This window comes from Pieris napi, chromosome 13, assembly GCF_905475465.1.
Source record: "Pieris napi chromosome 13, ilPieNapi1.2, whole genome shotgun sequence".
Lineage (NCBI taxonomy): Eukaryota > Metazoa > Arthropoda > Insecta > Lepidoptera > Pieridae > Pieris > Pieris napi.
This window is the reverse complement of record NC_062246.1, coordinates 1,784,963-1,799,981: the sequence shown is the minus strand read 5'-3', so window position 1 is coordinate 1,799,981 and position 15,019 is coordinate 1,784,963. Positions and strand designations below refer to the sequence as shown.

General features: G+C 33.1%; 1 protein-coding gene across 3 annotated transcripts in view; it reads left to right on the top strand.

Moving 5' to 3' along the window:
* The window catches only part of LOC125055514 (venom protease), a 46,100-nt gene that overhangs the window by 14,896 nt on the left and 16,185 nt on the right, over positions 1–15,019 (top strand). For 2 of the 3 annotated variants that reach the window (XM_047657978.1, XM_047657977.1), the window contains exon 2: positions 5,009–5,527. The exons of the other annotated variant lie outside the window; for it this stretch is intronic. In XM_047657978.1, the coding sequence (XP_047513934.1) occupies positions 5,009–5,527 (519 nt within the window). The remainder of the gene's footprint in view (positions 1–5,008; positions 5,528–15,019) is intronic. 3 annotated transcript variants of the gene reach the window in all.

The following is a 15,019-nucleotide window of genomic DNA, read 5'->3' as shown; positions in this document are numbered from 1 at the left end:
ATAGTACTTTTATACTGATAATTAAAGCAATTCGTGCAAAATTATTCCCTAACCATTACAAAATATCAAAAATGCACAACGTTAATATTCAAGTTTTCACTTCTGCCGGCACTCCCGGAGTGCAACCCGTCGTTTTTTTATGACACACATTTATATAATTCAACTTCTTTTGGGCTGGCAGATACTTTTAGTGCTATTAATAAAAACATACTTTTAAATATATCCATAACAATGTATTTAGTTTAATCAATACTCGTTTGAATGGTGAAAGAAAACATTATGCCTCAGAAAAGAGTCGACGGCGTGTGTCAGAAGGTAAATAAAAAAATCACAAATACAGAAATCTGAGCCTCAGACCTTAAAAGATTGCAGCCACTGTTTTTTTATAATAATTAATTATTTTTGTACATATATTATAATGACTTATATAGTATTTACAATTTTCAAACTTGGATGGGTGACCGCCCGGGAACACCTCGTGATGTTGGCTTTTTTTTTTCGTCGTAAGATTGGTGTCGAGAAAATCTATCATACTGTTATGATACCAATTAACATATAAATTAATCGAAAGGAATTTCGTTCCATCCGGGTGTCCCTTGACACCTCTAAAGTTTTTTTATTACAAACTATTATTAATTATTAATTAAGGCCTATTTCATGTTCATATAAAAGGGAAACGTTCTGTATGTTACCTTTGTCATACAAGTTAGAGATAGGTTAGGCAAGTATGTGAAAATCTTGTGTCGCCAAGAATCAATCCCATGGGATGACAAGGGCAAGGAAAGTGCTGCTCTGCGTCCGACCTAATGATCCTTGACCTGTCTTGAAGTTTGCTGTTTTGTCTTGAAGGTCAAAACAGCAGCAGCAAAACAACAGCAGTAGCAGTGGTTGTAGCCATAGACTATAGGTGTCGTTACAACGCAACACGCGATTTATAAATAAATTTCTTAAAACTCCAAAATGCACTTAGTCTCGCTAGAAATCCAAATTTTTTGACTGAATTTGAATTTTTTTAATCCCGATTGACTCACGGATACCGAAGCTATGCTTGAGCCATGAACATACACAAAAATCATGTCGATTTGTTAACCTCCTACGTTTTTTTAAATTCGGTAAGAAAACGAACTCGTTTTAACACAGACTCTATCTCATAAAGCAATTAAAATATTCGACACAGCCATTTTACTAACTAAATATGTAATCTTAAATGCATTTTTTACTGTTGAATATTTTACTTTTAACCGTTATAACGCAAGTATGAATACGCGGTATTTAAGGGGAAGCCTATCTGAAGATGGTATTAAAATAACATTGTAATATATCAATAAAATCTCTTTAACGTATAATCAGGGAATAAACCTTTTTTTTAAGAAATTTCATTTACAAGTGTTGTACTCGCGGATACTAGAATCTCATATGCACCAATATATTATTAAACATATGTAATGTTCTTATTTATATTTATATATCTTATTTATAGTTTATGGTTAATGGTTTGTGGACTCAGTCTCCGCACTTCTCTCTAGACTCTCATTAGATTCAATGTGCTTAAACTCCTGGCTTACCAAGCCAGCCAAGCCCTTCCAGGAGCATAGAAGTCTCCTTAACAGACTTCACGGAGCGACCTCACTTTTCTGACGATTTCTGTACGTTGACGTAATGTAGTATCAAATCCAATATTTTAGTAGTCACATACGATAGATAATCTCAAAAAGGTTAGAGTATTGTTTTCATATCTCTTTTGAATAAAAAATTTAGGACTGAAAATTTAAGATACCTAATCTATCATGAATTTAAAATATTTTCACATTACGTAGATGTCACATACATCACAATTACAATTCATTACCGTTACATAACTCAGTCGAACGTTAAAAAAGAAAAAAAATTTAAATTTCCGTAACACACTTCCCCTTAAAAGAAAGATTTCACTGGCGCACGGCAGCACGCACACACAAACTTGTATTTGTCCCGTTCATTTACCTATTTCCTGTATTTTCCGTCTCTTTCCCGCAGTGTCATTGACTCTGGCGCACTATTCTGTTGCACTAAGCTTGTTTTTACAAACAGTGTCGAAGCTAAAGCTTGTATACTAATATTTTGTCATTCAAAAGATCGAATTAAAGACTAAGTAACATTAAGACAAGAAGTAGATTCTATTCTACTAACCGTTCAATTATATAAGCATTTTATCTTTTATTTTTCGCAATATTTACAAGTGTTTAAAACTAAAAACTAATCGTAAATTATATCGCTAAGCGTAACTCGAAGACGGCTGGACCAATTCCATTAATTTTTATGAAGAGAAAAATTTTACGAAAAAATAAAACGAACCCGTTTTTATTCCAGAAAAGTGAACAGTGTCTATGGTATATAGTTCAATGTTCCTTATGTTGGTGTGTACCTACAAGAAGGGAGGCTAAGTAATAAATATCGAGACGAAACGAAATTCGCGGGGCCTGTTAGTTAATAATAAAACAACCTTTTAATAGTGACCTCCTTTTAAACCTTTACTTTTTAAGCATTACTTGTCCACACAGTATCCCTTATATAATATAGGAATTATCACTATCATATCATGGTTCTTTTTTTTTATAAAAATATTGTTATTCATTACAAGTACATATGCATTACAATCTGTAAGATTTGGGAACCCTTTTATGTGTAAAAAATACCTTTGTCAGGGTTCCGAGTTCTTCCATAATAAACTTAATTATAAATTCCTTAAAAATATATATATATTTTTTAAATTAAATCAAGTTAAATTGGTTATATATTACCAGAAAGCAAAGGAAGATATCGCTCGAATGCGATAAGGTCTGATCCCCTAGTTATTGCAAATAATTAGTATATTATTTAAATATTCATACTGTTTTTTGCAACGTAATATTAAATAAATATATAATAGTCTGAACAGATAATTACAATAACAACGAGATAATGAATTAATCTTTAATCAAAATTAAGTCATTGAATATTATGTCGATTATAGTTCTTAAAACTCGGCTTAATAATCGTCAATCCCAAATAGGCTTTGAAATGTTTTGTTTACTTAAAATATTTATGGTAAATACTGAATTATATATAAGTGGTATATATCTTCGCATTTAGCAAACGCATTGAACATTATTCTTTCTTTTCCTTAATCTTTCTCCTTATAGAAAGTGAGTCAGACCTATTAATTAATGCAACATTTAATAATATTTTATTTTATAGCATAGTAAATCTGTGATAGGCCGTAACAAATAGATATGAATATTATATCAAACAGTTCTGTCAATAAATTAATTCACCAGACTTCCATCCATCAAGTTGTAGCCTGGAACGGACACGGTCACTGGGCATTTTGTTTTGCAAACTAGCAAATTGTGAAATCTCTCCGTAAACCCCCACGCGGAGATTCCAGAGACACCCCTTCCCTGAGAGATACGACCTCAAACTGGTTAGAACAAGATTATACTCCCTCAAAAGGCCGGCAATGCACCCACTAAATTGGGTGTTCATGGTCTGCCCCCGTAACTGGTTAAAACAAGATTATATTGCCTCCCTCAAAAGGCCGGCAATGCACCCTCTAAATTGGGTGTTCATGATCTGCTCCCGTAACCTATAAAAACAATAATAAGAATTTTAGTTACAAGGGGTAAAAAGAATTTAAATGTTTAAACTTCTGTACCGGTCATAAACTTACGTAATTTACGCAACGACGATTCAGGAGTTCATCCTTTCTTTCTATTAAAGTGCACTGCCGCGAAACGAAGTAATTAAACTTAATACTAATCATATATACCGATATTAAACGAATCTTATCAGATATTTATGTTCCATACAAAACGCTATCGTAAATACAATAGCCAGTTATTGTATAACATGACGCGAGCCGTGAAAGTGAAACGCGTTACCGTCAGCAAATAACTCAACTGAAAATTGTTATTGTCACAGTCATTTTCAATATAACATATGAACTTATGAACGTAATATATATGTGAACATGAAAACAAAAGGCTTTTGTACGTATATACGTACGTATTCAAGTACGTACGTCAACACAATGTCAGCTTTTGAAAGCTTCAATCGTTTTTCCCATACGTGCTTATTTCAGTTAATATTTGATACAATTTGTTTATTATTCAGTTGTTTACGAACTATGCGTTCATGTTTAGTTCCAAATGAGCCCAAGAGTTCTGCTGTATTTTTTCATTTAAAACCCTTTCCTTCCACATTAAGTCGAGTCAAATGTAGACTGAAACATCAAGAATTGTACACTGATTATCAACGTTTTACATATATATGAATATTTGATATTATATTCATATATATTCATTAATAAAGTAACGTCAACACAATATTTTTTTAATCTAAAACTAAAACCTTAAAAATATAATTTATTATTAAAAGGAGTCGCTTTAGGCAAGGTTCTGAATATGCTGGCAGCATTCCCCCTTTTTCCCGTTCTTAGGAAATTTATTAATAAATGACCGAATAATTGAAATGCCAAACACTGAAACTGATTCAAAGCGTCATATTAAACTGCTATTGAACAATTTCATATTTTTTCCAGAAATTACCGTTTTGCTTGAAGCCACTTTTACTACCTAGGGTCCTAGATATTGAATTTCCGTAGCTCAGTAAGGATTTGTTTAATGTAGTGTTTTCAGATAAAACCTAAAGATCTTCTTTTCCATTCACGGCGTAGCATAGAATACACAAACCTGTTAAACTCCATTTTCTAGCTTTGGAATGGGACGATTTTTATAGCAGTTGTAATGTTATCATTAACAAAACATTTATTTAAAATTCTTATATAATATGTAAATATGCTTATGATTGTAGATTTGCGTTCTTTTTCCGAACCTGCTTGTGTATCTTCTATTTCTATCGTTTCTTGAACCGAATTCTTTATTTAGTCGCTGAACTGTACATGAAATATATTCTAACATCTGGTGATGGTGTCTTAATTATTTCCGATCACTAAGCTTCATACCATTCATTCATTCTTTTTTAAACACAGATGCCAACGTACCACATCGAGCTCACAAACGAATCGACGAATGGAAAAAGTATTACCAAAAAAAACCAATTGTAATCAGAAAACCGATGTTCATACAAAAAGAGACAACGAAAAGAAATTCTATTGAATACCAAAACGCGACAGTACCAGAATTCAAACCGATATCAGACGCTCAAATATCGAAAATAAACGAAATAATGAATGATATACTCAGTACAAAGCCTACCAATTATCGAAAAGGCAAGCTTATTGATAGCGAAACGGGCGAGACAAGAGATACAATAACCAACTCGCCAGAGAAAGACAGAAAGTACGATGATGGTTGTCCTCAAGGAGGAACTTGCGAATTTTTTGTATCCTGTTGGATGAAAGGTGGACTGTTAGAGGGTTCCTGTGGCGGTTTGCTAAAGAGTTGTTGTCACAGAGTGGCTAAATCTGGTATACTTGGAGTACAAGATTCGAATAGCATTGAATCGCCTTTTGAAGGATTCAGTTATGGCCCAGTCATAAACGATGACAGTAAGTTCATTTGGATTTTGTCACACCGTTGCGTAACATTAGAATCGTTGTTATCACCGATTTGCATAATCCAAGACTAAAAGATCTAATCTTCAACGTATTTCATAATAATTATCTGAAATAGTTTGTTGTGCAATGAAAAACTTTAAAATGCAGTAATGAAAGTAAATTAAAATTGAATTCTGCTTTTAGTTCCTGGTATAAAGGATGTATTATCAACATTCGTTTTAATAAATGTTTCCTTTGTTCATCTAATTATATAATTATGTAAATAAAAATCTTAGTAAAAGATGCTACTAATTAGCATAAAACATGAAAAATAATAATTTAAATAATGAAAGAGGTTCTATACAGTTAAATAGTCTTAAAAATTTAATTCAGGAAGTAGTTCTGTCAAACTATTGGCGTGTTAATAAGAAACCTGTCGATCATTAAGATAACAAACAGACAAATTACTTTAATATATACAGTAGAAAACTAGAAAAAATCTATAAACTACAAAAATCAGCAAAATTCGCCAAATTTTCGACTGGTTACGTAACGGTGTGATTTACTGGACCTAACGGACTAATAGAGCTCATGTGGTCGTGGCAAGACATAGGTAGAGAGTTCCAGACAACGTGACGTCACAGGTATATATCATATATATTTCTTTCAGCTCTTCTAACTATGTCTTGCTTCCTCACATCTTTAACTTAACAAACTAATCCGCTTTCTTTGCATGCTTTCGAACAGGATTATGGTAAGTGCTTTTTTCATTATTATTTTAAATATAAAAACATTAATGAATGTTTTTAATGTATGGAAAATGCTTTTTGTGGTATTTGTATATATTTAGTCACAATCGTTTTTCAAAACTGTAAGCCACATAATTGTTGTTAACCTAGAATCGAACCCGGACTTGAATTGCGTTAATTAAACCAGAAAAGCATTTTTTCATATAAAATACACGTTCCGCGCTCATCTTTTATTACGAAAACGTTTTTGTTCATATTAATAGCAATAAAAAGCATTTTTATCCGAAAATCTTCAAGGTGACTCATTTACATGATTGTATAACAACACTTTCACTGGCGCCAACGCGTGACGTGCGTTTAGGGTGTTCATACACGAGCTATGAGGGTCCAAAAAACTTCTTATTGAAGGTTCACTTTGACCAATACTCAATATTTTGCTTAGCGTCAACAAATAGTCACTGAACAGTCGCGTTTCTCTAAATTAGCCTCCTCGCTTGTATTGGTACATATAGAGACAGTCTTATGTTTTAAGAGTATCTAGGTGTTTGTTGATCAAGTCCAAAGGCCATATAGACCTCGCCAACAGATAGACAGACATAACATTTATTACTAACGAAACACACAAAATATTAAAAATAATAATCAAAAAAGAAAAATAACAAAAAATTATGGAAAGAAAAAAAAGGAATAAGGTACAAATGTGTTATGTATGTGTTGTGGTAGTAACTGCCCGTGGCTCATCATTAAGCTGTGGAGCAGACGTGTTCCACAGCGCTGGTCATTCTGCCAGAGACCACAATGGTTAGTTTGCGCCTCATACGCAAAAAATGAAAATAATGTACTATTAATAATAGTACAAAAAATAATAATACAATAATTAACAGTGTAAAAAAAGAAGTCTTGGAAGATTTGTGTGTAAAACTATATTGTAAATTAAAAAATAAGAATAATTATTAGTAAACCTACTATAAGAATTAGATAAATAAATATTATTGGGCGGATTAAAAGTAGATTTCGTGATAATTTTCTGGGCGCAATTCACAAGCAACCAGCCCCAAGTATCATCGTGCCTTTTGAAGAACCCTCATGACCCTTTATGCTCGTCTCTAACGTAATGGAGCAGTGTTGGCTGTCGAGTAACTCCCCACCTAGAAATAAATACATACAGAGAACTAAGTCGGCCATTTTGTTCAACTCTGCAATGAGAATTTTCTATCGGCAACTGTTAAATTATTATTATTGAAGTGAAACTCCTTTATCATTTTTTCGTTACGCGTCACATTTTTCCGTTACGCGCCATCTTTTTCTTGTCCCTACCACGGTTGATCCGAAGAGATTCGAAGCCATTAGTAACAAAAATATATAATAACGATGATAGTAATACTAATAATTCTATTACAATTAACGAAATTCTGTAATAATCTTAGTACTACATAGTAGTACAGTAATAAGTTAAAATGAAATAATTGTATATGTGTTCATGTCTATGATAATAAAAGCCTTTTGTTTAATTTTATCTAATTTAACTTTATTTAACCAATTTCTGTAATGTTGCATATAGTAGATCATTTTTCCAAAAATAAGGTCATAAAGAAGTTTCACTTCTTACGTGTGTACACCTAGTACACGCTCACATTTTTTTAAAGCTTTATTAATTATACAAGAATTGTTTGCATTTCATAGTATAGGTATTAGTTGTGTTAATATAAGATCTAAAAATTATGGTTTAAGAGTGTTTTAGTATTTGTATTTGGCCGCTTTTAGGGTAAAAACTTCTCCATATTTTTCCATTTCTCTTTGTCTTAAGCAGCATTTATCCAGCTTTCCCCTGGAAAATTGTATTACCTCACCAATCCATCTTTTCTTTTGTCGTTATTTTCTCTTTTCAGTAGGTCCAGTCCTATATGTTGTTAGCATCCATGGACACTTGAAGCCTTAACTTATTCTGTTTTACACTTTGATTTAGTTTTAGTAATACTAATCATGTACGTCGCTAGACATCCTTATTACGCTGCGATTTGCACGCATACTTATAGAATTAAAATCTGTGATAACATTTCTAATAGTATTATATATATATTTATATCTTCCAAAACCGCTTCCGAAATTTCATGACACCGTTCTATATTTCACCGGTTTTTACTAACATTAAATTTCTCTAAAGAAAGGGTATTATCATTAGGTATCCCAATTCAACAAAGCTGTTTAATGAATTAAATTTACCTATTTTTAAAAAAAAATCGTTATTTGCTGTATATAATATGTATTTACGTGATTGAGTGAGATGAATTTCACTTTCAATTTACCATCGAGCTCTTTGACAATGTGAGTATCACTTAACAACAGGTGAGCCTCTTGCCCGTTTTCGCCAGTTATAGATATGAATAAAAACTATGATATTTTAAACGGAAAAAGGTAACAGACGACCTAATTTTGTTTTGTATGTTATAATTACATCGTAGGTACCTTACATACGTACGTATTTTATTTTTTTGAAATTGGTCTCTGTGCCAGAGTAGGTACTCGTACGACTGGCAGCGTTTCCCTGTTGCATTGTTATATTTACAAATTCCAAAACCGCGAAAATTTCCAAAATTTCATGACATTGTTCTATATTTCAACGCTTTTTCCGAACGTTAAAAACCTACTACGCCAATTGATAGAAGCTTTAATAACTTTAATGTCCACGCGTGTGTAATGGTAGGTTTTTTAGAATCTTATACAATTGTAATATATTCACAGAGCCCTATTTGATGGTCCTTTTGCGAAAATTATGAGAGTAAATTTTTACGATGAGCCCGCATACCGTCACAAAAAACCAACACCCTGAAGCTAGCTATAATCAACATTTTAGTTTTGAAGTTATACTTCTTTTGACGCGTTAGGGAAAAATGATGAAACTAAATTTTTACGATGCGCCCGCACACCTTCACCAAAAACCGACACCCTGAAGTTAGCTAGAGTAAACATTTTAGTTTTTTCTATTGTAATTCTCATTTTTTCTACAAACGTAGAAATCTTGTTACGCCAAAGAAGTATAAACTAAAACTTCTCACGCGTATACATAAGTACACACACGTTTTTTTTTCAATATTGCCTAATTTGCTCAACATGGAGGTCAGGATATTCTGTCAAAACACCAATTAACGTGGGCATTCCCAAAAATGTAGGTTAGCGGAGATCCGCCTGTCACAATACAAATTAAATAGACTTTGTTAACCAACTGATGTTGCAAAAATGACTCATCGCATATAAATCACTTAAGACATATTCAGTTTGCTGACTTTTTTATGTATAAAAAGTGTTAACTTTAAACACGTATCAAATTATATAATTTTTGAAATAGACTCGAAAGTATCAGACTTTTATATAATAGTCTGTAAAATTATGCTTTACTTTAAACAGTATTGGCCGTATTCTAAAAGACATATGTTTTAAAGATTATGATCCTTTCCAAAATATAATCGGTAACCATGGTAACTGACTTAATGTTTAGTCCACGTTTAGTATTAAGGCATACGATATTATCTTCTGAACTGCGCTGACGGCGGCTAGCATGAGTGTTTTATATAGTGATTAATTCATCTTATCATATCTTTTAGCTATGTTGGTAGTATGTATGTATATAGTTTTGTTATTCTAGAGTGATTCCCTTTTACTGTTTCTATGCCCAGCAAATAAATACTAGAATATTTGTCTATCTAATTCATGATATTACTTTTAATACATTTTTCTTCATAAATAATTCAAAATAAGTAAATTAAGGTATTTCCATTATCTTAATATATATATTTCTTGTGTGCGTGTGTATGTGACTGAACTCCTCCTAAACGACTGGACCGATTTTGATGAAATTTTTTGTGTGTGTTCAAGGGGATCTGGGAATGGTTTAGATTCACAAATCAGCCCGCCAGATGTTAAGGGTAGTCCACCCCTAATTTTTATTTTTTTATTTATAGATAAAAATTTATTTTTTATTTTTTTTATGTTACAGAATTAAAAAATACATACAACCCCTAATTTTCAACCCTCTACGATCAACCCCTATTTTTTTATTATAAATGATATACATGGCAAAACGACGTTTGCCGGATCGGCTAGTTTATTTATATTTTACGAGCTCGCAAAACTGAAAACATAACCAAACTTAACCATAGACATTTGGCTGATGAACCGTATAAAATTGACAGTGATATATGTCATTGATACGTCACGCTCATAACTCGCAGTCAGCTGTTGAGGAGAAATTTGACGATTCACCACGCCTCGTAATATTAGCTATGGTTACAAATAATAAAAAGTTAATTTCCAAGTACCTTCGTGGTATAACGAAGTAACTCGGTGATTTTAGTTTCTCTCAGACCTGCTTACTAATGACAAGAAACAAGAGACATAGACACATAGTCTTGTCTCCTTGCCTGAGTGAGAAATTACAATAATTCCTAAAACTATGTGAGAGTACTTTTTTATTTTTAGATTTGATAACTTACTTAACGTATAATATAACTATTTTCACTACTCTTATGGAAAATTTATTAAAACAAACTATGCTAGTTTAACAAATTTCTTCCCGCCCTTCCAACAAATTGCTAACAAACACCATCTTGTTACAAAATACCATCCGTATCACCTCAACGTCCGTCATTCCTCACTATGCAGAACCAGCTGCCCACTGAAGTATTTCCGAACCAATTCGACTTCAAAGAGCATACCAATTCTTAAAACGCCGGCATCGCACGATATGAGTGCCCATGGGCGGTGGTTAACATCAGATTAGCCTCCTGCTTGTTTGTCCACTGTTACATCAAAAACATCTACTCAATAAAGATGCTTAACACAAAAAATGCTTTTCTACGAAGATCTTTCTTCGTGTTATACTTTTTATTTACAATCAAGTATAGAGTATTTACAATTTTCTTAACCTACAAAGTAATAATAAAAATTATTTAAAAGAAATTCAAAACAAATTTAAAAAGTTTGGTCACCTTTAATGCTGGCAGCATTTTATCGCTGTATTGCAATACTTATTCGTTGAGCCAGGAAAGCACCAGCTCTGGGGTCACTGGTACTATCTACTAGGCGCCAACTGAAATCTTTAATAAGCGCCTGTGAACTTGAACCCCACGGCCCAAGAGTCTGCCCTTCGATTCTGTAACTCACTTTTCGAACTCACTCAGCGTCTTTCGCATCGGCGGTCGCTCTGAAATCAGTCGTGAAGCAGCTTCCACCTTTTCAGAACGCCAAATCATAAAATGACTGCTTCACGGCTGATTTGAGAGCGACTGGCGATCCGAAAACCGCTGTGTGAGTTCGAAAAGTGAGTTACAGAATCGCAGGGCTGTACTCCCAAGGGAACAAAATCGAAGTTGGAGGAAAGACTCTTATATTTGTGCCGTTTATTATTTTCTGCCTACTTTGTGGCCGTCCCAGCTTTTTACCTTGTCCGAAGGAGTCGTGTCCATACAAGTAGCGTCCCATACTAAAGCCCGTCCCATTTTCAAAGGGATCAACGACATTCCATCCGATCTTTCTTAAGTCCAAGAGATTTAACTTTGTTACTCGATCAACCTGCCCTTTATATAATATACTAATACATAATATCTAGTACATAGATATACCAGTTAGGTTCAAGATATAAGTTTATAGGACAGTATCGAAACGCGGAAATGTACACGCCTTTATCTCGTTGGGTAATATGTTGCGTAATTTGGACGCTAGCTGCATTGGCATAAGGCGTTCTTGGGTGCCTTTATCCAATACTGCTGTGTACTGTATTTACTTAATTTTTCGGTTCTAAAACCCGATCTGGATTTATTTGCATAATAATCCCTCTGACCTATCTTAGCCACAGTATACATTTGCTTTAATGATACCGAACAAAACAGAGATTTTTTCATATATTTGGAGCACATTGATACACGAATCAATTCCAACCATTTATCAACTCCGTGGGTTTAAGTTTTGATTTCACGGTGCAGACTTAGACATCAAAAATGATAAATAATTCTTGGGAACCGACCCAAAATGCGAGACTCATTTACTGAAGTATTTCCGAACTGAAGCATTTAGGATCCTTTAAGAAAAGAGCATAACAAATTCTTAATGTACCGGCAATGCTTTTGGGAGCCCTCTGGCGTTGGCCTAGTGGCTTCACACGCTGAAGCCACTAGGCCAACACTGCTCTCAAAAAGATATATTACTGGAACAAAAAATTGTGTGTAAAATATAATTACATAGTAGATAAACATTTCTACCGCCTCGATTGAGAAATAAGAAAATATGTACCAAATAAAAGTTGGTATTATAAAGTATTAGTAAATGCATAAGTAAATAGTGAAAGGAACGTCGGAAGACGCTCGAGGAAACGACGACGAACGCGATTATACCGCGTGGTATAAGTACAAGATGTAGCGGATGCAATATTATTAATTACGTCATTTATACTATATTTTTTTTAGGTTTACATTTATTTATATGTACACACAAATATACAGTATTTACAAATTTCTTAACCTACATAGTAATAATAATAAACTGATAAATCGAAAATTAAAACAAATTTAAAAAGTTTATGGCAGTGTAAGGTACACTTAATAATTTATATTAATTTTTTCGATATACAAAATCAAAAAATCTAAATCAAAATACGTTTATTCAATTTAGATGCTTCTTAGAGCATGCTTATGAATGTCAACAACGTTTACAAAATTCACGAAAGAGCAGGACTACGCCATCCGTTCGCAAAACTACCAGGAGGCCTTGTTCTGAGAAGAACGGGCAAGAAACTCAGCAAGTTTTGCCCTCCCTTTACATTACAATTATTCAAAGGAAAATGTCATAAACCACAACGTCATAAAAGTTACATAAGTAAAAAAAAAAAATCTGTTCTGTGATTTACCACATTCACCATTACACACATATTCATAACACTTCAAAGATAACAAATCAAATTATAAGAATATAATTAGAACTATTGCCAAGCGTTTTTATCTTCCAGGTAGTCATTGACTGTGTAGTAACCTTTACACATTAAGGTTTTTTTGATATGTGTTTTGAATCTGTTTAAAGGCAGTTCCAATATTTCACTAGGAATCATGTTATAGCAGCGTATACTTAGGCCCATAAATGAAGTATTTATTTTCTGCTACCTGTAAGACGGCTGGAAAAGTTTTCCCTTATTTCTTGTATTCCTATTGTGAATGTCGCTGTCGTAAAAGAGAACTAATATTACTACGCACAAAAATGATACAGTTGTAAATATATTGGGAAGGTACCGTCAAAATATCGATTTTCTTGAACAAATTTCTAAGTGAAGTGCCTGGTTTCAAGCAATAAATTGACCTAATAGCACGTTTTTGCAAGATAAAAATAGATTGTATATCTGCTGCTTTGCCCCATAAAAGAATACAGTTTCACACAGCGAAGGAATACTGCAAGCAATCAGTTTTTCAATTATTTTTCTATCTAGTACTGCGACTATTTACGACTACTATTTGCGACGATACGCAGATGTGAATAATTGACCCCGAAAGGGAGGGACTAAATAAAGTAAAAAAATTAAATAGTTCTCGAGGCAATAGCAATATTCATGTATGATAAATTATTAAAAATACTGTAATAATTACTAACGTTTCGTGGAGGCTTAAACTCCGTCGGTGGTCGAGTATATATCTATTTATTTATTAAGGAAACTAAACAAATACATCGCTATACAGTAAAGATAAAATAAAAGTTAAACATAAAATAAACACATTGGACATATCCACATTTCACTGATAAATAACGACACTTCACTTCACTTCCTACTAGTGTAAAACATAATATGGTCTTAATGTAATCTAATTTAATTCTCGGGCTAATTTCATTTTTTTTTAAATAGCACTAGTGTTAACTATTATAATTAATTTAACTATTATAATAAAAAAAATTCAAAGTTCAACGGCTATTTTATTGATTTATTTAAAACTTCATTTACAAAACAAGTGTAATATGAACACTTAAATAATTACGAGGACTAGGGGTGGTGTTTTTCTTATCATTATGAATACAAATTTGTTAAATTGTAATTGTTTTATATCATACATATTTAACGTATAATAAATCAGCGATATCAAATTTACCATAATTTTGTTATTTTTAATACTCTTATATCTTACACCACAACTTAATGAACTGACGCCAACTTCCGCTTTACGAAATAATGAAACCAAGGGCATTTCATTATTACACACATTAAATCATTAATGAATCTTTTTATATAACTACCGGTGTTAGGATAGAATGACATATCATTATTTATTATTTAGACAACTTTGTGTTTTTAGTTAATAATGATAAAAGCAGTCTGGAAGATTTAATCCGGTGCACCAATGGACTTTCTGTCTATGTGCGCATCTACTCATTCGTACAGTGAAGGAAAGCGTGAGGAAACCGGCATGTCCTGACCTGCACTCAAAATGTTGACGTCATATCAAGCATGGAAAGCAGAACAGCCCTGCGATTCTGTTACTCACTTCACGAACTCACACAGCGGTTTTCGCATCGGCGGTCTCTCTCAAATCAGTCGTGAAGCAGTCATTTTATGATTTGGCATTCTGATAAACAATAAAGTACAAGCTCCCACCTTTTCAGAATGCCAAATCATAAAATGACTGCTTCACGACTGATTTGAGAGCGACCGCCGATGCGAAAACCGCTGTGCGAGTTCGTGAAGTGAGTTACAGAATCGCAGGGCAGAGTCTATGAATTAAAGTCA